Here is a 22,169-nt window from a genome sequence, read left to right on the forward strand (position 1 = left end):
GGGCTGGGCCTGGGGGGGGGCGCCGGAGCCCGGCGAGGCCAGGCCAGGTCGTCCCCAAAGAGCACCACGGAGCCGGGCCTCGTGGCCAAAAGGGCTTTGTTTGGGGGCTGGGGACCATCAAGTGCCCAGCAGCAGTGCATCAATCACCAACATTCGTTACACAGCCTCACACCCCAATTAATGGCTGATCGTTAAACAACCTCACACCTCACGGTCCCCGGCCGAGGTGCGGATGTGGTCCCCCTGTCCCTCCACAGCCCCAGGTCCGTGCCGGGCAGCAGGGCGCTCACTTGTGCTTGGCGCGGGGGAACTCCCTGCGGCCCTTGTCGCGGCCGCCGAAGTAGCGGACGCGGTGGATGAGCTCCAGCTGCCGCTCGATGGTGGCCCTGATGTCCACCTGGTCGGGGATGTGGACGTAGCGCACGTTCCTGCCGGTCACGAAGAGCTCGTCCAGGCGGGACTCGGCCCCCCGCCGGTCGGTGAAGGTCACCTCGGCCAGGCGCATGTTCATGAAGGCGTCCACGTTGGTGACGCGCCCCGTGGCCGTGCTCTCGTCGCGGAGGTCCACGGTGGTGACGTGGCCGTGCAGGCCCTGCAGCAGGATGACCAGGCTGTTCTCGGCGATGGTGCGCTCCTTGACCGAGTGGCTGACCTCCATGGCGCGGCTGAGGGGCAGGGAGACGCCGCGCTGTGCCCCGCCGGCACCCAAGGGCTCTGGGACAGGGCAACTCCCCCGAGCCACCAGCACGTGCTGCGGTGCAGCCCTGGGTTCAAGTCACCCTCCTCGCCTTGCACACTTGGGCACACACAAGCCCGGCACACTAACCTGCGCCTTGACCCTCTCCCACCACCCTCTTGCACTCCCCCCTGCCCACCACGCCTTGCACACGTGGGTGCTCGCCGCCTCCTCCCCTTGCACACCCACCTGCACGCTGCCCATCTCCAACCAGCCATGCACACCCCCTGCCCCCTTCCCACTCGAGTCCCCCTGTGCCCACTCTTCCCACTCGCCCCCCTCGCACCCCCCATGCCCCCTTCCCACTCGAGTCCCCTGTACCCCCCTCCCACTGGCATCCCGTGCCCCCTTTCCCCTCACACCCCCCGCCCCCTTCCCCTCGCACCCCCCGTCCTCTCGCACCCCCCCGTTCCCCCTTCCCTCTCGCTCCCCACTCGCCCCTTTCCCCTCGCCCCCCCCGTGTCCCCTTGCACCCCCCCGTTCCCCCTTTCTCCCCCCCACTCACCCCCACGCCGCCCCCGGCCGCTCCCGCTCCGCGTGCGCCCCCCCCGGTGCTCGGTGCCTCCTCCCAGCGCCCTCCTTCCCTCCCTCCGTCCCTCCCTCGCCCCCCCGCGGCCGCCCCGCGTCCCCCCCGCAGGAAGGCGCAGCCCCAGCCCCGTCCCCGCCCCGCAGCGTGGCTCGGAGGGAGGCAGGCTGGGAAGAGCGCGTTTAATGCTCACAGCCCGTCCATCAGCGCCAGCAGGTCCTCGCCTTTGCCCGAGCTCGCCGGGCTCGGCTCCGCCACCTCCAGCTCGCCCACGATGCGGGCCAGCTCCGCCCGGAGCCCCCGGTCCTGCGCGGGGACACGGGTCGGGAACTGCTCGCCAGCCTCACGGGGTGGTGGCTCGCTCTAACGGGCTGGGGGCCGAGCTCTCGTAGCGAGCAGTGATCACAGAATCGCAGCATCATTAGGGTTGGAAAAGAGCTCCAAGATCATCTGGTCAGGCTGTCCCCTACCCACCTGCCACGTCCCCAAGCCCCACGTCCAACCTCTCCTTGAACACCCCCAGGGACGGTGACGCCACCACCTCCCTGGGCAACCCGTCCCAACGCCCGACCGCTCTTTCTGAGAAGAAATGTCTCCTCATTTCCAACCTGAACCTCCCCTGGCACAACCTGAGGCCATTCCCTCTGGTCCTATCCCTGGTTACCTGTGAGAAGAGGCCGACCCCCAGCTCCCCACACCTCCCTTTCAGGCAGTTGTAGCAAGCAACAAGGTCTCCCCTGAGCCTCTGCTTCTCCAGACTAAACAACCCCAATTAGCAAATCGACAGGCTTAGCAGAAAATACTGCCATCACTGATTTATAAGCTTAACCAAAATAAATAATAATAAAAAAAGTATTTCTTTAAAGTTACTATGATGGGTAAAAGTAATTACTGAGCAAGGAGAGAATGAGTCAAAGATGTGAAACGCACTGTACGTACCTGAGTGGCTTGTATGTTAACAACCTTGTAAGATAACTCCTCTGGTCTCGTCAGTGCTGCCTGTCTTGATTAAAAATATGAAGAGTGCTTAACCCCATGATGACATACACGGGATAAACAGGGTAATGAGCTTCCTATAGACGTGAAGTTTAGACAGCATGCCTATTTCTGCTAAGGAAATTCATATACTGATCCCAGTCTTGAAACTTATCCCTGCTTTGGATTTTTTATACTAACTGTAGAACAGTGGGACTAACTTTGTAGTTGGGAATAAAAGCAGACAAATGCATTCTGCAGGAACCACGTAACAGAACTCTCACTACCCTTATGCTCCCTGCCAGAAGGAGGCTGCAGTGTTTGTGCCCATCAGGCTTATCACCTCCAATCAGTTCAGATACGTAACTTATCTCTGAAATGAGCATCTGGGGGAGAGGAGAGCTAAAGGGATGTGTCTGTTCTGTGGGACGGAACCTAAGCCCAGATCGTCACCTGCTGGTGACTGACTTTCTCATGTGAAGGCAGTGCAAGACCCTGCTTTACAGGAGATGCACTAGTAACAAATCACTCTCTCCTTCCTGATAGTCTTAAAAATGGCCAGACAAACTGTTCCTCTTTTGTTCCTGCAGGGACTATCTGGACCAGGATAAGAAAATACTGAAAAAATTGGTATTCTGTCCCTGAAGCTGTCAAGGGCCAGCCTCAGTCTCCAGGGCTGTCCGCATGGCACTTAATCACAAACCCCAGATGAAAAACAGCTTGAGCATACTCTTCCTCCTCGTCTGTTGTGAATAAATTCAGTCGAAATCCTGTCTCACTGCCACCAGGTTTCTTGATATCCAGACCTCCCAACAGCCTGGCCAAAAAGTTCAGTTCTTCTTTAGCAAGAGGGTTAGGGGCCACATTCTCCTGCGGAAAACAGAAACGGGTTCAGCGGTCAGACTACCAGGAAAACTAGGCCTAAAAGCATTTGTGTGTTCTGGTATTACATAAATGTTCTTCAGAGTGTCATATATACATTTCTGTATTGTTAGTGTTACAGATTGCATAGATAAGTCATAAATATCAGTTACATATTTAAAATGTTTGCTTGAATATACAGACCTAGGACAAGATAGTTTTCCAGCTAAATTGGATGGCTGAGAAATCAGTAAGATCAGCTTCCTGTTTTCGGAAGAAATTAAAATAGGAAGCAACATTTCAGTACACCACCACATAAGCCTGTGCATAAAATTCTTTAGGAAAACATTCTCACAGCCTAGTTCAAAAGGGGCCAGGGAGAACTGCTGAGGCCTAGAGAGGAACAAGTAAACAGGTTTCCCTGAAGTTATCCTGTATGTGTAGACCGAAAAGATAGTTACTGTTTACTTGAGAAAGGAGGCGAGCAAAAGAGAAGATAGCACAGACTGCTGCTGAGGTCATGAATTTAACCAGTGACAGAATCAGAAGGACACTAACCTTCACATGGGATGCCAAGTTTTTGGATGATCCTGACATGTGTGTCTCTACTGGCCGACTAACGCTGTACCTAGAGAAAAAAACACACAAGGAAAAGCAACCTGTTACTTGTATGTGATACAAAAATAGAAGGGAGCAGTACAGGACCTAAATTTTTTTCAGAATATTTTTCTGAAGACTCTAAATTACAGAAATGAGAAGTTACAGGTCAGTTTTATGGAGTATTATAGCATTAAAACATATAAGCGACAAAACTGTATGAAAGAACATTACTGTCTCTTATTCTGAGAATGAAAAAATTATCTAAGTCAAACGTGAAGGAAAAAAAGGATTTCTTGAATGCTGTTAAATTTAAATTACATTTCACAGAATATGCAGTACCAGATGAAAACGCTCTTTACTCAGCTCTATTGTAGACATGAATCAAACTTTTGCTCTTTTCCACAGCACTTTTGAACACATTTATCCACACGCGTTTTGTATCAGGTAATCGCTTTGTAAAGCAGTCAAACTGATAACAGCCAAAGAGGCAAAAATAAACAAACAGGACCAAAGATGTGCTTCTGAACAAATCCATAATCATCAACGTTTACTTCATGTTTCTATGTAGGACATAAACAACTTACATATTTGTTCCAAGTTTGAGGACTCTGTCTCCATAGAGATCAAAAGACCCTTCCCTTTGTGGAGTAATGTAATTTCCATCAGTGGTGAACTCAGTTCTTTTAACTTCATCTCCATTATGATTATACATCCTTAAAAAGAAGCCATCATTGAAACATATTTAATAGTTCTATTACTGATGTTCAGTACTGACTTCCTAGGCTTACTGTACAAGTAGCACTATTCTGTATGCTGGTAAGTGCCTATTTTAGAGAATAAATGACTAATAGCTGACTTACTGGAGTTGGGAATTCCAGAAACATGCTTAGCATTTCATTGCCAGGTGACTTAAACCCAAATCTTGCCATATAAACGACACTTACTGGAGGTTCAGCTCTCCATGCAACATGAGTGACAGTCTAAGCATGATTCCCATTAGACCTCTGGGACTAAGAGTTCTTTCTGAGCAGCCGTACATGCAAGGCACTGCAAACAGTATAAGCAGGGGTTCAGAATTCACCTGATGAGTCCTGGAACTTCTGTACCCCATGGAACAGGGCCTGAGATTGGCAGCACAAAGCGACCATTAGAGTTTTGCACTTTATCCTTCAGAAAGATAGAGACCTGCAAAAGAATACCCCGTCCTCTAGAAAATCAGTTAAATATCTTCTGATCTGAGTTCTCCGAAGTCTGACCTTGCAGCCTTCCTGCTTAGATTAGGATCGGTTTCCTAGAGATTTTGATGTACATAAACACTCTGATACGGAGGATGGGCACACTGATGAAACATCAAAAAAAAAGTGTACTCTTTATGCACTTGAGTATGATCAATTTATTTACAGAACATCAAGGCCCACAGCCTCAAGCTTGAGGTTCTCAGTTTCATATCAAGCTTCTACTAAAAATAAAAACCTATTTATCTACTAGCAGACATTCTTTCAGATTTGTGAAACTTGAAAGTAATGAAAACCTGAATCAGGAATTACTCTATACAGTCACCTCTGAAATAAACAGGTAATCATGGGTAATTTTTTTCCAGAATATTTTAGAATTATTGGGTATTACCGTAGTAGATGCGCTCAGTTTCTTAAATTTTGAAGACTGAAATTACAAGCACATCAAGATGACTAAAAAGCATGAATAACAAAACCCAACTCTTTATCATGAACTCATAAGACGATACGTCCATATTCTAACCACAGTCAAACTTCCTTCTGTTCTTACTGTCTACTTGTATTGGATTCTTACCCTTATGTGCATGTCCTGAAAAAAAAGGAGGAGTGTTTGCCTGATCAGCTGAAATTCACCAGCAGACAGACAGCCGTACACCTGAAAAAGAAAAAACACAGGAAGACTTTGTAAGAGTACCATGCTCCATCAAGTTAAAGGTGGAAACAAGCCTATCAGAATACTGCTGGCCAAAGCTAGTACATGTGTGGCAGAGGAAGAGGAAAATAATTACGGGGGGCTGCTGATCAGCATCAGTAGTTGTTATCAGGGACTAAGAGCCTGATTTAATTTCTGCTGAAGTCAGTGGGGACTTTGATCAGGCTGAATAAGCAACGTACTGATTTAAAGGGGGCAAGCATGAAAAGTTTATGTTGTAAACAACTCCATCTCCAGAAGTCCCTGGGAACCATTTCATGACTTCCCAGAACTTTCAACATTTTAAGGAAAGAGTTCCCTTTCAGTGGGATCCTCCTGTTCTTTGTACAAAGAATTACAGCAGTTACATAAGCAAAAGTTCTCTGAGGCTAAGAACCCATCAAGCTCCACACTTGATGTGCCACTTCCTGATGCAGTGTTTAGTCTCTAAGATCAGCTTGAAAGAGGAAAAAAACCTTCAAACAAGAGCGTGTTCCACCATTTTTCTAGGGATTCTTACTTCGATCAGCTGTCGAAAAGTTTCATCCACCTGGTTCAGAATGCCAGGGGAATCGCGAATGAAATCCTTGATTGCATCCAGGTGATTGAACGTGACCAGCAGAATGTCTTTGGGCCGAGGACACAGCAGGACTTGGTATTTGAAAGCCATAGTCATAAGGTCATACAGCTGCAAAATAACAAGGGAGAAATTTGGGTTCCATCACAACACAGACAGCAACACCACTTAGATAATTTCATGTGGGTTTTAGATGCTTTTTTTTTTTTTTCTTTTAGCACCTGCCTGCAGGTAAGGAGAACCATTTCAGCTTTGTTTCCTACGAAAATAAGACTTCTAAAATCACAGTCATCCCTCCTGTTGGCCTCTCAGACTACTGACAATTTCAACAACATTGACACCAGGGTAGAGGTCTCACAGGTAGTCAAGTTCCTATAATTATTATCATCATTATTTTCCAGAAAATTGACCACTGGATATACTGTTGGCAGGTAAAAATTCTTATACCTGCAACTGCAAAATAATGAGCATCAATACAGAAATATATATATATATATATATATACAAAAATATATTTACATAACATATGTATAGGCTTTTAATATATATATATATAAACATTCTTATAAAGAATGCTTCCTGAACCTTTTAAACTCAAACTTTAATTAAACACAAAACCAAGTATTTCTGCTTAAGGTGGTGAATTACCTGGTACTACCATGGATTTCTCCAAAGTTTTCTTGGCTTAGAGCCATTTTTACAAAGAAAACAAATGGAAAGAGGTCTGTTACAAAATGCTTCAAAATTAGAGTAACGCGTGAAGAGCAGCATTAAAGTGCAGCACAGTCAGGACCAGACAGATTGTCTTTTTACCTTATCCATGCTTGCTTGGTTCAGCCTCATGATTGAAGCATGAGCTAGCCGGTCATACACCGTTCTCAGAGCCTTCTTGGAGTAGAGTTCCTGTGGTTTAAACAGCTCTTCCATAAATTTTTTATTGAACATGGTTGTGATGATGTCATTCATAACTGTAAAGACAGAGAGCCTCGGTTGTTTGCCTCACTAACACAGCATTCGCCTAATTCATTCCACACGTGGACACTGACAGCTGTGAGGGCTCACAGAACGCTTACCTGTGAAAACCAGGTACATAGCCACAAAAGGAAAAGCAAGGAAGACCACTTCGTCATTTTGACATTTTCTCAATGCCATATTGGTCTCAGCAAGCAGCGTGTTCCTGCTGGCTGTCCCCAGAGGCAGAAACGTGTTTGAGCTGCAGACAACAAACTTTGTTTTCCAACCGGAATAACGCTGGTTTTGTTGCCTTGTTTTTGCAGCAATGGCTAGCACTTTCCCCTTTTAAAATAATTCTGTTTACAGGCTACTCTGGCATGTATTATCTATAAAAGCTACAGTTCTGCTTCCTAAGAAGACTGTTTTGCATCAGTCTGCCTTTTTTTTTTTTTTTTAAATAAACAAACCATAGCTATCGGTTCTCTTTTTAGCCTTTGACACTATTTTTTCCTTCTAAACAGAAGCTCCTGACTGATTCAAAGCTCCTTGAAGTACTTGTGTGAAACGGATTAGGACTGACAAGTATTTAAGGAAGCATTTATAACAGTGGGATCTGTGGCAAGGCCATCCAGGGCTCTTAACACAGTAACATCTGAGGATATGAGCGCAGCCCAAAGGCTCAGAACTCTAAACATCGTGACTAGTGCTTCATTTTTAAGTGTTAATTTAAACATGGAATTGTTACATAACCTACTCGAGAATATCTGGAGACCAGTAATACTGAATATAAGGGCTACGCTCTGGCTAACAAGCTTTGAATGCAAAGAAGATAGAAAACGTCTTTGGAGTGACTCAAGCAGACACCTTCGCTTTCCTGCTGGATTCGATACTTTTATCATACACCTGATACAGAGTTATCGTAAATTTTTTTTTCCCTATCCAAAAATGTTGAAAAAAATATCAATTTCAATTCACAGGGATAATTGTACAAGCACAAATTTCCCTAAGCAGATGACTGTTACTGAAGCCTGTAATGAGAGCTAACTCTTATAGATTAGAAAAATCTCAAGGGAAGGGGAAAAAAAAAAAAAGAAAGAAAAGTTGATGTTCCAGTCACTTCATCTTTTCTTGGATGATTAATGTCTGGGGAATGTTGCTAGGTGTGTAATAGATGCTGAGCACTTGGACGCTGGCAGCTGTTTTCTGGAAGGCAAGCGCCTTCTGAAGCGATTCTCTCCTCTTGTTTAAAGCTGATGCTGACAGGTTTTCTCCTGTACGTGTTATGGTGGGGTACGCATTTCAGCATCCCTTGCACTGTAACGTAACACAGCTCACTTTCCTGTTTTAAGTACTCCAACCAACAGAGATGGGCCTCACCTCAGCTCAGCTTCTGAGCAGCACGGATTACAAATACACCTCACTACAAATGGAAAAAAAATCCCTCCTCTTCCACCCTTTTCAAATAAACTGTCCATAAAACAACCCCTACTTGCAGTCTTAGGCAAAAATCCTCACTTTTTTTCAGTGGAGAAAATCAAACACAACGTATTAGCATAAATTTCATTTTGCAAGTAATCAGTTATGACAAAAATAAGAACTTTTGCCTTATACTGCTACCGCAAAAAATATTTTTAAGTTGTCTACATGTTGTCTGTACAAAGGTTTCTCCTCCATCTTAAGAGAGTCTCTAATAACCAAAACTGTCAGGAGACAATACCACCATACGCAGACAGTAGCTGGTAGATATTCATAATGAAATCACGATCTACGTTAACCACACATCAAGCCTTACATAAATTATCATCCAGAATTAAAACCTCCTGTATTGGCTATGAAAAGAACTGAGAAAGACAAAAAAAAAATAATCAAGGTAAAGGCCAAATCTCACAAGGTACACTTGATAATGACAGAGCAAAGATCTCAGAGCCCAGGTAGTCCCTGAGAACATACTTACACCATTCTCACAATGGAAAATAACAAAGAAAGGAGTGTTAGCTCAGGGATAATGGCACGCCAAGCAACATAGCATAAAAGCAGTTTAGCAGAGAGGGATTTCACCAACTGGCATGGGGAGAGGGAAACCAAGTATAGACAATGCGATGACAAGAGAAGCCAAGGATTTACGGTGGTTTTGGCCTGCATGTGTCATGTCACCGGTGACATACACATTTCAACGCCTAGCGCGCTGTAACGGAACATGGCTCATATGCATGACATGAGACTTCACGTCTGGGTTGTGCTCATGCTTCTCCAAGTACATTCAAGGCAGCGAAGGGAACTTCATGAGTTCATAGGTTCATAGTTCATAAAGTCAAAGGCAGGCAAACCTAGTTGTGTGGCTTTATCAGCAGCAACAGACTGGCAGCTGCTCTTTGGTAACTTTTCAGAGATCGTCCTAAGAGCAGCGCTCACAAAGTTGTCTTTTCTCACAAGGAGAAGTTGATTGGTCAACACAAGATCTGTCTCTGTGCCTTTACCATCTGAATATGATAAAGCAGGATTTTATAAAAACTTATCTCCATTTAGGGTGCGATAAAAGAGAGGAGAAATGTGGAATCTTTTATGCTTCTGAGATATTAAATGCTGGAAAAAACAAATTATTGGAAACAGCACCTAATGGTAGCAAAAAAGCAGCAAACTCCAGGGTATCACATTGGTAAACGTTCAAAACCTACAAATGACTTATTTTGAAAAATGGAAATCATAACCCTGATCTCTCTTAAAAAAGGCCTGCTTAAAGAGACACTGGAAGTTCTACTCATGTCCGCCTAGCAGAAAAAAAGTGATAGTTTAAGAGATTTATTTTCTCATCCAGCTACTTACCGTACCCCTGTTCTGGAGGCTACCATTTCAAGGCAAAGCCCAGGGGGAAATCACACTCTCCACCTTAGCTCTCCACTGCAAAACCTCAGCTCAAACCCACCTTCAGTGATAATTTAAGTCAAGGTGAGTTTGTCTGGAGTGTGGGAACCTGCTCCTTTGTGATCAGCCTGCTGCAAGCGTGGCGAACCACTAGCAGGGGTGGATAAGCAGCTAGGATGGAAATGTCTGGAGTTCACCCATCAAAACCCTGAACAGTAAATTAGAAGTTATCACAGAGAAATGCAGTGTACGTAATATTCCTGCCTTTAAGCAGAAAAAAAAAATCACAATGCTCACGTAATTATATGCTTGCATTGCTAGATGTTAGCAAAATCCAAACATCATTCTGGTTAGAACGACCGCTATGAGAAAAAGTTATGGTCTATTTATAGATATTGCCTTGATTAAATTAACGAAGAGACTACTTTTGAAGCCACTAGATTTTGAGATATTGCCTATTTTTGTAAGATCTATAGTTAAAGTGCTGTTTAACAGGTGAAAAATATTATTCAACCTTGACACCATCACTAGAGGGCTGCAGGAACAGCATACAGTGTGTTCACGTACAACGAGCCTCATGTGTGCATGTAGTGGTGTTCGTCTACTGCATGCAGCTAGAAGGTTACAGTACCTCGTTTCCTGTCCACATCTGTCCATTCATCTACACGAAGCATATAAAACAAAAACATCAGTTCAAGAAGTAAGAACAAGAGTTTCAAGAATAAAAGAGAGAAAAAAAACCTAACTAATGGACTTGGATTTTTCTCATCAGCAATCTGTGCTTACCAAGAAAGAACTCTTCTGTTAACTTGACATCTTTCACTTTCAATTAATACACAAAAGATGAAACCTTGCCCTCCCCTTGGAAAAAAACCTGTTGCTTCAACGGAGCTAAAATTTTACCCTTGATTTTACCCTTAGCATGTTTTGCATTTAGCTTGGATTTTTTTCAGCTGTTTTTTTGCACTTATAAATGAACAATATTTCCGTGAACAGTTTTAAGCATCAACAAACACCTCAGTGAAGACCGCACCACATCTCAGTAAAATTAAAGCCCAATTTTTTAGAAAGACAGAAATAGATGCATGGATAAACTGGTACAGATCTAATTCAACCGCTCAGATATTCCACTGTACATAACTAAATGTAGTTTAAGCTATAAACTGAGAACTGTACGAACAGCAGCAGGGAAATAAACTCATGGCAGATCACTGAAGACAAATATGAATGATTAAAAATTGTATTGCTGCAAGGAAACCTTTGGTATTGCTTCAAAGTTCTTATTCTGGTTGCAAAGAAATCTGGTCATCCCGAAACACTTCAGGACCCGTATTGAGATGCTCAGATCCTGAGTTACTGCGATTCCAAAAGCACGTGTCTGCAGCACTGATTTGCAACACAAGTATAGAAATACTGAAGTCTGTTCCAGTGTCTGTATTATCTGTGTGCATTTCACAAATCAGCTTCAGTTGTACCTGCAAGCAGTCATTACTACGGAAACTTCATGAAAGTAGTTTAACTCAAATGGCTTTATTTTAAGAGAAGAAAACCACACAGGACTCATTCCTGTGGCAGAGCAATGAAACTTGTAAGGAAACCACTTCCCCAGGGCTTCTTTCAGTGGCAGGCACTGCGATGTTCTATTACTTTTCAAGCATCCTTCCAGTAACATCATGGCAGGTATATCTGCATTAATTCCTGTATTATTAAGAGAATCATTACCAAAAGCTGACCACATGCTTGCACACTATTAAGGAACCACAGATTTCTTTGATGGAGCACTGAAAGCGATGATACTTTGGGAGAAGCCTGCAAAGCCCTGAGCAATGCTCCACCTGCAGCAGCGTGGCTCCTTGCTGATTACTTCCAGCACCCGGCCTCTTCTGGAGCGTGTCCAGAGAAGGGCTACGAAGCTGGTGAAGGGCCTGGAGCACAAGTCCTGTGAGGAGCGGCTGAGGGAACTGGGGGGGTTTGGGCTGGACAAGAGGAGGCTCAGGGCAGACCTCATCGCTCTCTGCAGCTGCCTGAAAGGGAGGTGTGGGGAGCTGGGGGTCGGCCTCTTCTCACAGGTAACCAGGGATAGGACCAGAGGGAATGGCCTCAAGTTGCGCCAGGGGAGGTTCAGGTTGGAAATGAGGAGACATTTCTTCTCAGAAAGAGCGGTCGGGCGTTGGGACGGGTTGCCCAGGGAGGTGGTGGCGTCACCGTCCCTGGGGGTGTTCAAGGAGAGGTTGGACGTGGGGCCTGGGGATGTGGTTAGTGGGTGATGGTGGTAGGTGGCGGTTGGACCGGATGATCTTGGAGCTCTTTTCCAACCCTAATGACCCTAGGACCGTATGGGATCCCCTCACACCCTGCCTGCCCCTCGCAGCTCCGTCCTCACAAAGCCGGACACGGGGCCCCAGTCAGGGTCTCCGCGTTGCCGACCCCCCGGTCCCAGCCCCGGCTCACCTTTGCGGGCCTTCTCTCCGGGGATGCTCTGGGCGCGGAGCCGCTGGTCCAGGATGTAGAGCATCTCGCCGCCCAGGTTGAGGAACAGCAGCGGCAGCGCCCGGCCCGACATGGCGCCCTCCTCCCCCCACAGCCGCCGCCGCCGCCAGGCAACGGCCGGGCCAATGGCGTGGCGCCGTGTTGGCATGTCCCCCCCCCCCGCCACAGTGTGATACCACGACTCAAAAACTAATTAAATTGTAATAACTGATTAATTGTAGTCATTTCCTCGCCAACTTTAAGTCTTTGTGACAGGATTAAAAATCATCTTGCCTCAGTTCAGCACGCAGGCAACCCCGGCACGTGTCCACACGACAGCTGAGGGGAACTCGGGGCTGTTTTATCGAACGCTGCCAGCGGGCACCACTTTACTTGTGATTACTTAGTTTAATAACCATCAATGGCATTTTTGAAATAACATCACTGAGTTCCAGAATGATATTGCGGGATGGCCACCAAAGGACAAATGCAAATACCCAAGTCAGCTGGGAAATGAGAGACTTGATTATTAGTATGGTTTCTACAGCTGTAGAGTTCAGAATCAACCTGCATTTGATTGTGAGGAGGAATGGCTTTTTGAGTCAGTGTCAGGGCTGCTTTATTTCCAAATAAGCCGCATTTCTCCTCATTCTCTCCTCTCATTTCCATTACATGTAGTGAATCCCCTGCTGAATTCTGCCGAGCAGCTGCTCCAATGCTGTTTGACAGTGCAATTCTGCAGGCTCACCAGGTAATGAGAGGAGACAGACACCACTCAAAGGTGCTTTCACTTGAAGACATCACTGCCTTTCTCTGCCAAAGGCATGCTGATAAAGCCCCCAGTGCTCCTCTCAGCACAGCACAGACTGCTCAGGACACAGTCCAAGGAAGCAGCCTTAAACTTCTAAAACACTTAAACCGCTTACTGCACCTTTTTGGGTACTCACACGGCGCAGATCACGCATGCACTTAAGCAAAGTCGACATGCCTTTTGGTAGTTGTTTATTTTTGGAGAGACTGGCTGTATCACAAACCCAATGTGCAGCTACACAGCTGTCCCTTCACTCTGCACCTGCTTCTCTTTTGCAGCTCTGGCTTTTGCTTGCCACTCTCTCCTCTTCTTTAGCCTTTCTGGTGCTTTCAGCTTCCGCACCTCCTGAAAAACCTGCAGGAGGAGCATAAGCAGGTGAGAGAAGGGGAAAAGACAAAGCTGTCTGCTGCTGCTTACAACCATTCTGCCACGGCTGCTCATTGCGACACACAGCATGGATCTGATGAGTTTCTGCAGCGGAGGCCAGAAGGCATGCAATGTATTTCAGTGAGATCAGCTCCTTCCCCTTTCTTCCTCCAGGACTCCAAGCAGCCTATGTTCTAGGGTACCACTTTCTGATACTCAGTTACAGCTATCCAGTCTTCTACTTATAATTTAATTGGATTGAGATTTAATATTTATAGACTGACAGCATTGTCTGACTTTGATTCTGGTCAGTTACAGCAATACATTTAGTGCAAATGAGAGGAGCCAGTGGCCATACCCACATTTCTGTTCTAAAATTGCCATTAAACTTAATAGTCTTGCATATTAGTTCCCCATATCAGGCTTAGAAGAAAAGTTGTTTAGAATCATGCATTTCTGAGCAAACTAGCAGCTCAACTTGAAGTTCGTAAACACAGTACTCCCTCAGTACACACTTCACTGCCCACGGCCTAACTGCCCTCTGTGGGGTTGTCAAGCTTGTTTTGTTCTACAATTGTCATCATGTCCTCAAATTCAAAACACAGATTTAAAGGACTCTTATGTATCAGCCCTTTCTGTCTTAATTGTGCCCTCTATGAAGAGATTTTTTTCTACTCCAGTTACATAGCTTTTGCTCTGGTTTGCTCCATACCTTGATACAAAATGCCTTCTTAACAACCCAGCGCTTGGTGACCCTTCGGGAGTAGGCAGGGGGTAGTGCATACTGGATATTCAGCTGCTTGCAGGTGTTTTCAAAGGCATCGTAGCGGACACGGCGAAGATATGTAAGTAGTTTCTTCCGGCGATCCACAGCCATCAGCATGAGACGACGGTTACTTTTATCCTGCAAAGGACTTAATGTTCACTAGATTGCAGAAGATTGTACTTCCATTCCAATAAATTACTTAGACCAAATTATGGCTAAAAGGAAACAATCAGGTTAAGGACAGTATCTTAAAACAATTTTTCTTACCAGATATCACAAGAACATTAGATCACTACTAGAAGATCTGGGAAGACTTAATTTACTTTCCACTGAAATTGCCTTCTCCAAGCTGCAATGGCTTGGAGGCAAAGATTGTGGGAGAAGTCTACTGGCTAAAAACTCTGCTTCCTCTCAAACGTATGCTTCCATGTTATTTCTGGAACTATTTATTTTTGCTTTTCCAGAATTTAAATGTAAAGATAAAATCTGATTTGGCTCTATTTCACAGTTTGAGTTGTTCTTTGGAAGAGAATATGCATAGCTTGATCCATGCCATTCAGGGCAATCTCATGGAAGAAATCACTCTACCCTTTACAAGCAATTTGTCTAAAACCAGGCTTGAGCCAAGTAATTTCAAAAGGTCTTTTCTGCTGTACATTTGGTACAATTTCTGCATTCTTTAAACTGAATTCTGTTCTGTTTTACCCTTCAAGCTTTTACGATTAGCTAATACTTATGAACTTTTTTTAAACACAGTTGATTAATTCACTTCCCACTGTGTTAGGAATCTTCAGTAGATCTTGTTCAGAAAATTACAGTTGTGATGTTTTCAGTTTGGGCTTGAACCCAAGCAGCTTTAGGTCATTATGGTCATTATGACATTAGCACAGTCCTGTCCACTACTATTTTTAAAGGCAGAACAGATGGAGAATACAGCTGAAGTGACCACGCTAGTTATGTTGAACACTAAGCAACGGAACTGTATCTGCAGCAAAAACAGATTTAGCTGAACTCCATTGAAAGGTATCTGTTCAGGCATTCCCAACAATCCAGTAACAAAAATAAAACACATTCCACATTTCAGTGGGTGAGACTGTAGCTGTGATTGAGCCAGCAGTTTCCCAGACTGACAACAAGGAACGGTTACTGCTATTTTATAAACCATCTTAGCAAAGCCGTAATCCCCAGAATCAAAATCCCTTTGTTCTCAACTCACAAAACAACCTGAACAGCTGTTGTCTCAGATGCATGGGCTCAGATTACTGACAGTTACCTTGGGATGCCTCTGAAGATGCTCCTCGTAAGTGCGTATCTTGGCAGTCAATATAGCAGCTATAAAGGACAGACATAAGAAGCCATGAGAGAGCAGCTTTCCAGGGTGAGATGGTGTCATTTGCATTTCCTTCAAATTGCCAGTTGCAGACTGCTGTTCTTATGTGTACCCACTGCACCACAGCAAATATTATTGCACAGTAAATGGTAAACAAAACACAAAATATAACCTACATTAACCCAAGCAAGAACTATTACTATAATGAAGCTGCCTGATTAGTTAATATTTTAACAACTGATCACATGAATTTATTTGTAAGGCCTCTTGCCTTGCTGAATTACTGGTGAATTTACATTCATTTCATCTCCCTTGGTTTAAGCTTTGGAGGAACAGACACAATTTAAGAGCTTTTCCTAACAGCTGCAACCAGCTTTCAAGGTTTTCAAATTTTGGAAACGGCTCTGGTGGCAGCCTGAGAAACTGAAGGCCTTTATTAACGATAGCAGAGAACATCTTGGTCAATGGCAGTACAGCCTTCATCTCTGCACTGTCCCTACATCGTGCTTCAGACAGAACTTGCCTATGCAGAGGGAAATTTGGCTTCCAGGGCTGAATCTAGTATTCCATTTCAGTAATGGATGCTGTGCAATGGTTCATGTCATGTAAGCATTTCAAGCAGAATAATGCACATGCAGCCTTTAGAGGGCGGGTATCGAGTAGCAATTTGGAAAGTATCCTTGCAGACACTTGTAATAAATATAACTGGAATGGAGTCAACTGTGCCCCTACATTTCTGGTATTTCACATTTCTTTCACCAAAAGTGAGCTGAGCCTTCCTCAGCAAATCTACTGTAAGTACCCCAGCGCGGACCGCAGGCTACCCGCCTCTCAGGTGCTCTCCTGAAAGAGATTTTCCTAGCCGATACAGGAAACCTGAAGTGTTAGGGTGGGAATAGCTGAATAAAGGCAAAGCGAACTATCATCTGCCAACAATATCCTTCTGCTTCTTTTAACTTACTTTGCACCTCAAAGGAGCCATTGTCATCGGGAGACCTCCTGACCTTCTCCACCAGCTGCTGTGTCTTTATCTTCATTTTCTCCTTCTGTGGACAACAAAAGAGCTTGTCACTTCCTGAGGAACACTGCAGGTCTATAGACACCCCAGATCTCTTCCCAAACGCCCAGATAAAGGCTTTGTAACTTTACTTGATATCCATCGCAAAAGATGTAAGTAGTGCTACAAAAAAGGGCTGTACTGCACGTAGGATAGTGCTCAGAGTACAGCAAGGAAGGAGCACAAAAGATCTCAACAACAGTGATTCTGCATTCTGCTAAGAGTCCAGGCGCATCCTTCTTCCCAAAATAACAAAAGAAGGGTGTTGAAGAGGTCCTGGCACTCTCATGAGCAGAAGAAACAGAACCAAAGCAGGTCTCACATGGCAGTAGCCTTCACTTTTTGCATCTTTTTAAGCTTAGGTGGGAGGCATCAAGAAACAGTAAGATCTTTGTGATGCCGTTCTGATTTGCTTACTTGTTTTCTGGGCATACAAAAATAAAAGTCATTTGAAGAACACCTGCTGCCCAGTGTACTACTTCTGTAATACAGCCCAACCGTCAGCAATAACGCAACACAGCTGCATCTCCTCCTGTGCTCATGGAATACTTTATTATCCGATTTTAATATGCAATTATTATCATAAAGAAGACCCCATAATAAATTTTAAGAGCATGGAAGACTTATCATCCTCATGTATTTAATAGCCCCAGATCTGCATACACCAAGCAACATTTAAAACAAAAGTAAATGTAGGGCATTTAATAATATAGGTAAGTTACACAAATGTGTTTGACAAACCATCTAGTTTTTATGCATGTAAAATGACACTAACCTGGCTTGCCATTTCCAGAGACAGTAATCTTTTTACTACGTCATCAACGCTGTAAGGAGATTGCAGATTAGTTTATAAGCTTAGAAACCAAGTATATTTAACAACAGGAATGAAGCTAGGTTTTCAGAACACATTAACTTTCCTCAAATTTATTCTGCAGGTTTACAGTGACTCTCCTCCCCTCCTAGACCTGTCAGCCACGAACTATTTCTGTATTCCAAAGAAAAATAATGGCTGAAAATCACAGAAGCATCAAGCTTCTGTAGGAAGCACTGTATGAATTATTTCAAATTACGCTGAAGTCTTATCAGTTCCAAAAACAACAATGCGTGCAAACTGAGTGCTAAAGGTTAACCACCAGGTAAGTAGCCAAGGACAAAATAATTACTTTTAAGATCTGCTCCTTCAAAGATCTGTGAAAGTCTCAGTTACGCCACTGGGGGCTCTCCATGCGCCGCACATGAAGAGTTCTGGAATCAAAGCATAAAAATGCAGAACTCCAGGCCCAGATATCAGAAGTAGCCTCTCACTTTGAGTTGTTTAATTGTATACTCTTTAACACCTGTTTTCAAGACAGGCATAGATTATTTCTAAGAAGATTATTTTTATCATGTCAAGATTATTTCTTTTTCTATGGATGTAGACAAAGCCCACAAAAGATGTGGACAAACAGCACTTCTGAGAAACATGCTCAGTGTATCTTACATTAATTAAACAGAAACCTAACACAGTCACAAACAGTGATGGCTTCTGCACATTCAACTTTCAAAATAACTTTGCCATTTTTGTGCTGAATCGCATACCTGTGACCACAGAACATTCATTATTGAGCAGGTGACATGTTCCACAGATGGTGGTTATATGAATCGAAGATACAAAGCTCTCAAGAGATTAGCCATGTCTTTTTGCTGTATCATACCTATTTATTATCGGGACATCGACATACTCTTTCTTCATCATTGTTGGAGGAAGATCATCCAAATGGCTGGGGATGTCTACAAGGGAAAGATGAACATTTGAGGAACAGCAGTAGAAGTCAGAGCTCTAAACATGCTGCAAACTAGATCAGAGGAAACAGGTTGCAAAGAAAAGAGACTGGATGCCCCAAATAATGACGAACTTAAGAGATCATGCTGAGATGACAGGAATCGACAGCGCTCCAGATTTACAACATGGTATACAGCCCACTGAGATCAGTGATCTCCTGCTAACAACAACTGTTAATTTGGCACACATTCATGAACTGTTGGGTTCTCCAAGTAACTTTTAAGCTTGCAAGGAACTACTTGCAGAACCACAAAAAGATTGACAAAGGGACCTTACGAAGTTTCTAGTCCAATCTCCCCCGTGAAGTGTGACTGTTGCCATTTCTTTGTCTAACACAGCCTTTAAAACCTCCGGGGACAGATATGCCACAGCCTCGCTGTGAAGTGCAGTCCCACACTGCTCTGCCTTTCCACTGAATCCTTTTTTTTTTTTTTTTTTTTTTTCCCCTTTTGTGCCCAGCCTGAACATCTCCAGATGGTTACTTGTGACCACTGACCCTCACTGTGCTGTTTGGCAGTACAGAGAAGTCTGGCTCCCTCACCTTTGTTATCACCCCTCAAGCTGCAGAGATGCAAATTCCTGCAGCAGGGATTATGTTTCCTCTCTCCTCACGAGCAGTGTGCATCTGCATCTTTAAAGTGAAAAAGATGCAAATTTCTCCAAATACCCCCTCTTCCTGCTGCATTAGGGTACAACTCCAATAGCACCAACAGTAAAATATTTTGCCGCTTTCTCCCATCAATCCTGACATACCTCTTATCTTTCTTCTCACAGGTCTGGCGTAACATCTTGCTGGCTGAATAAAGGCACTGCAAACTTGATGGAAAAAAAACGAAAACACAAAGATTTATTAGATTGTTTGTACTTTTCTACCTGCGTACTCATTAAATACTGCCCAGTCTGTACTAGAAAACTAGTCAGAGTATGTAGACTCCAAGGTGATTTGTGGCCAACTTAGGTCTTTTGTCCCACAGGCAGCGTGGAACAGTTTCAGCGTGGTCCTCACACTGGTGCTAAAACAAATGGGTGAAGCCATGCCAACTCAAATGAAAAAGAGAACAGGGCTAGCAGGAAGAGATCACAAGCACTTGGCCTGCTGCTAAACAGAATGCAAGGTTCTCCAGCTGAACTGTGTTCATTTAAAGGGTTCAAACGGATTATTTAATGCAAATAATTTCACATGCAAGTTAGATGGGCTGCTCTGAACTATGCCAGTGGCAGAGAGACAACAGCAAAAACCTTTGACCGGCACACCTTGGTACAGACAACAATATTCATCAGTGTTCTGAGACTGTTCAAGAAATAACTCTTCCAACTGCCCTTCCAGGGCCACAATGTTGGAATCAACACCTGCTTGAGATTATTCACCTCTGCTTCAAGCATGCTTTCAAGTACAGGCTTCGCCAGTCCTGCCTACAAACGGAGTTTGCTAAGCAGCAAGCTAGCTAAACTCTGCAGCTGGGAGGCACCAGACCTGTACCCTGGCTCGCAGGACACGTGCTAAGTGCAGAGCAGATCTCTCCACGGCTCAGTTAGCCCTCTCGTGTGGACTGTGCGGTAGTAGCACGCACAGAAAGAACGTCAGAGGTGTGACCTGTGCCTTGGATCAGCTCAGGGCTGGTTCTGTGCACACAGCAGCCACGCAGATGTGCTGTGCCCGAGGGACCCTTGGTGTCAGGGCCACTCAAGCTGCTTCAGCACAGCCCCGAGGTGCTCGGGGCAGCCCTGCCAGCCATCCCCAGCCCCCAGCTCCCCAGCCCACCTCACCCTCGAGCCCCAGAACCCCTCACCCACCCCCTGCCCACCCCAGCCCCCTCAGCCCCAGCACGCAGGAGGCCGCCCAGCCCCACTCACCTCACCCCCAGCCCCACGCTCACCCCATGCCGCCCACCCCCGGCCCCCTCAGGCCTTGAGGACCCCCCGGGCCATCCCCGCCTCCCCCGCAGCACCCCCAGCCCCTGTCCCCTCCTCGGGGCCACCCAGCCCCGTGCCCCCCAGGGACCACCTCTGCCACTCGGGGGCCGCCTCTGCCATTTGAGGGCCACCTCTGCCCCTCAGGGACCACCTCTGCGCCCGGGGTCTCCCCCTCTCCACCAGAACCCCCCCAGGCTGCTGCCCACCCCGAGCCTCCCTCACCCTCCCGTCCTCCCCTCCGCTTCCTCCCCCCCTCCCGGCTCCCTCCCCAGGCCGTCCCGCACCCCCGCGCCCTCTCACCGGCCCCTGCCCCTCGATGGCCGCCCCCCAGGACGGCGGAGGCCGCCCCCGCCAGGCCGCGGCCCAGCGCCAGCATCGCCCTCATCTCCTCACGGGCCCGCCGCCGTGGGCGCCGCCATCTTGCCCAGGCGCCGCAGCCGAGCGATCGCCGAGCGCATCGATGGGCGCGACCCCGATGTGTCCCCCCAAAAATTCCCTTTAGGGCCACAAGGAGGGAGGGCGCCAGCCCCGGGCTGATCCCTGTTTATTGGGGGAGTTGTTATGGGGGGAGGCGAGCACGCAGCACCGGGAACCCCCCGGCCAGGGCTGCTCTGCAGTGAGGGGCATGCCCGTGCCTCACAGCCAGGCTGTGGGGGTCGTGGGGGGGACAGGGGCAGGGGGACGGGAGAGCAAAGGGGACAGGAGAGTGAAGGGGGTGGGAAAGCAAAAGGGACAGGCCCACGGTCCTCACACAGCACCTCCTGGGGCTGCAGGCCCTTGGGGGGCAGCAGGAGGGGGCTCCGTGCCCGGCTTGGGAGGCAGGGGCAGGGGGACAGGAGGGGAGAGCAAAGGGGACAGGAGGGCAAAGGGGATGGGAAAGCAAAAGGGGATGGGAAAGCAAAAGGGACAAGCCCAGGATCCCCACAGAGCACCCCTGGGGGCTGCAGGCCCTTGGGGGGCAGCAGGAGGGAGGCTCCGTGCCCAGCTTGGGGGGCACAGGGGGGGATCACGGAGCAGGCTTTGGTCTGGGGCATTCAGTCCCTTAATGGGATCACGCCGTTAACACCGCTGGAAGTCATGGAGCTCCTCGGCCCCGCTGATCTGCAGGCCCTGCAGCAGGGGGAAGTCAATGAGCGGCTCCTCCAGGAAGCCCCCGGACCCCTGGCAGCCGTGGCTGGGGGTGGCCCCGTGGAACCACAGGTTCTCGTAGGGCTTGGGGCTGGGGCTGCGGTCGAAAAGCAGGGGCTGCGTGGAGCTGGAGCGGAGGTAGAGGCGACACGGGACGTGCTGCTGGCCCTTGTAGCCATCCCCTGCCACCTGCGCGTACTGCACGGTCTCGCCGCTCCCGTAGGAGCAAGTGCCTGTCCCTGCGGCCCTGCCGGGGCCGTCCTGCTGCACGTAGGGCTGCGGCACCCCGGGGAAGGCAACGGCGGTCTCTGCGGGGGGATCCTTGCCCCAAACGGGCGCCTGCTTCCCTGCCGCTCTTTCCAGCACCGTGACGGTAGAAATGGTTGCCAGTCCGGGCTCCCTCGCACCGGGGACTTGCGGAAGCTCCTGGAGGAACAGCGTGTTGGTGGCACGGCCGTGTTTGCAGGGTCCCCTCTTGTGTCTTCCCCC

General features: G+C 46.8%; 3 protein-coding genes across 20 annotated transcripts in view; all 3 read right to left on the reverse strand.

The window, feature by feature from the left end:
* Window positions 1-79: 79 nt before the first annotated feature.
* Window positions 80-12,624, reverse strand: LOC121058849 (protein OSCP1-like). 5 transcript variants are annotated; one of them, XM_040534935.1, is made up of 12 exons: window positions 12,469-12,616; window positions 10,649-10,678; window positions 7,015-7,169; window positions 6,145-6,312; window positions 5,508-5,588; window positions 4,780-4,883; window positions 4,283-4,411; window positions 3,657-3,726; window positions 2,968-3,107; window positions 2,202-2,265; window positions 1,456-1,568; window positions 80-665 (listed from the first exon to the last, which is right to left on the reverse strand). In XM_040534935.1, the coding sequence occupies exons 1-12, from the start codon at window positions 12,578-12,580 to the stop codon at window positions 287-289; spliced, it is 1,545 nt and encodes a 514-aa protein (XP_040390869.1). In that variant the 5' UTR covers window positions 12,581-12,616; the 3' UTR covers window positions 80-286. The 5 variants fall into 5 exon arrangements, with proteins under 5 accessions (XP_040390869.1, XP_040390870.1, XP_040390874.1 ...); XM_040534936.1 differs by lacking the exon at window positions 10,649-10,678 and having other exon boundaries at window positions 12,469-12,624; XM_040534937.1 differs by lacking the exons at window positions 80-665; window positions 10,649-10,678 and having other exon boundaries at window positions 1,452-1,568; window positions 12,469-12,624.
* A 907-nt stretch (window positions 12,625-13,531) lies between these two features.
* On the reverse strand, window positions 13,532-20,928 carry MRPS15 (mitochondrial ribosomal protein S15). The gene is made up of 7 exons (XM_040535421.1): window positions 20,853-20,928; window positions 18,511-18,586; window positions 17,592-17,640; window positions 16,721-16,805; window positions 15,703-15,761; window positions 14,376-14,567; window positions 13,532-13,651 (listed from the first exon to the last, which is right to left on the reverse strand). The coding sequence occupies exons 1-7, from the start codon at window positions 20,926-20,928 to the stop codon at window positions 13,532-13,534; spliced, it is 657 nt and encodes a 218-aa protein (XP_040391355.1).
* CSF3R (colony stimulating factor 3 receptor) overlaps window positions 18,523-22,169 on the reverse strand; it is a 63,593-nt gene continuing 59,946 nt past the window's right edge. For all 14 annotated transcript variants that reach the window (XM_040534918.1, XM_040534916.1, XM_040534921.1 and 11 more), the window contains 3 exons: window positions 20,853-22,106; window positions 19,392-19,454; window positions 18,523-18,586 (listed from right to left, as the gene is read on the reverse strand). In XM_040534918.1, the coding sequence (XP_040390852.1) occupies window positions 21,612-22,106 (495 nt within the window). In that variant the 3' untranslated portion in view covers window positions 18,523-18,586; window positions 19,392-19,454; window positions 20,853-21,611. The remainder of the gene's footprint in view (window positions 18,587-19,391; window positions 19,455-20,852; window positions 22,107-22,169) is intronic.

The sequence above is a fragment of the Cygnus olor genome, chromosome 23, assembly GCF_009769625.2.
Source record: "Cygnus olor isolate bCygOlo1 chromosome 23, bCygOlo1.pri.v2, whole genome shotgun sequence".
In the NCBI taxonomy this organism is placed as follows: Eukaryota; Metazoa; Chordata; class Aves; order Anseriformes; family Anatidae; genus Cygnus; species Cygnus olor.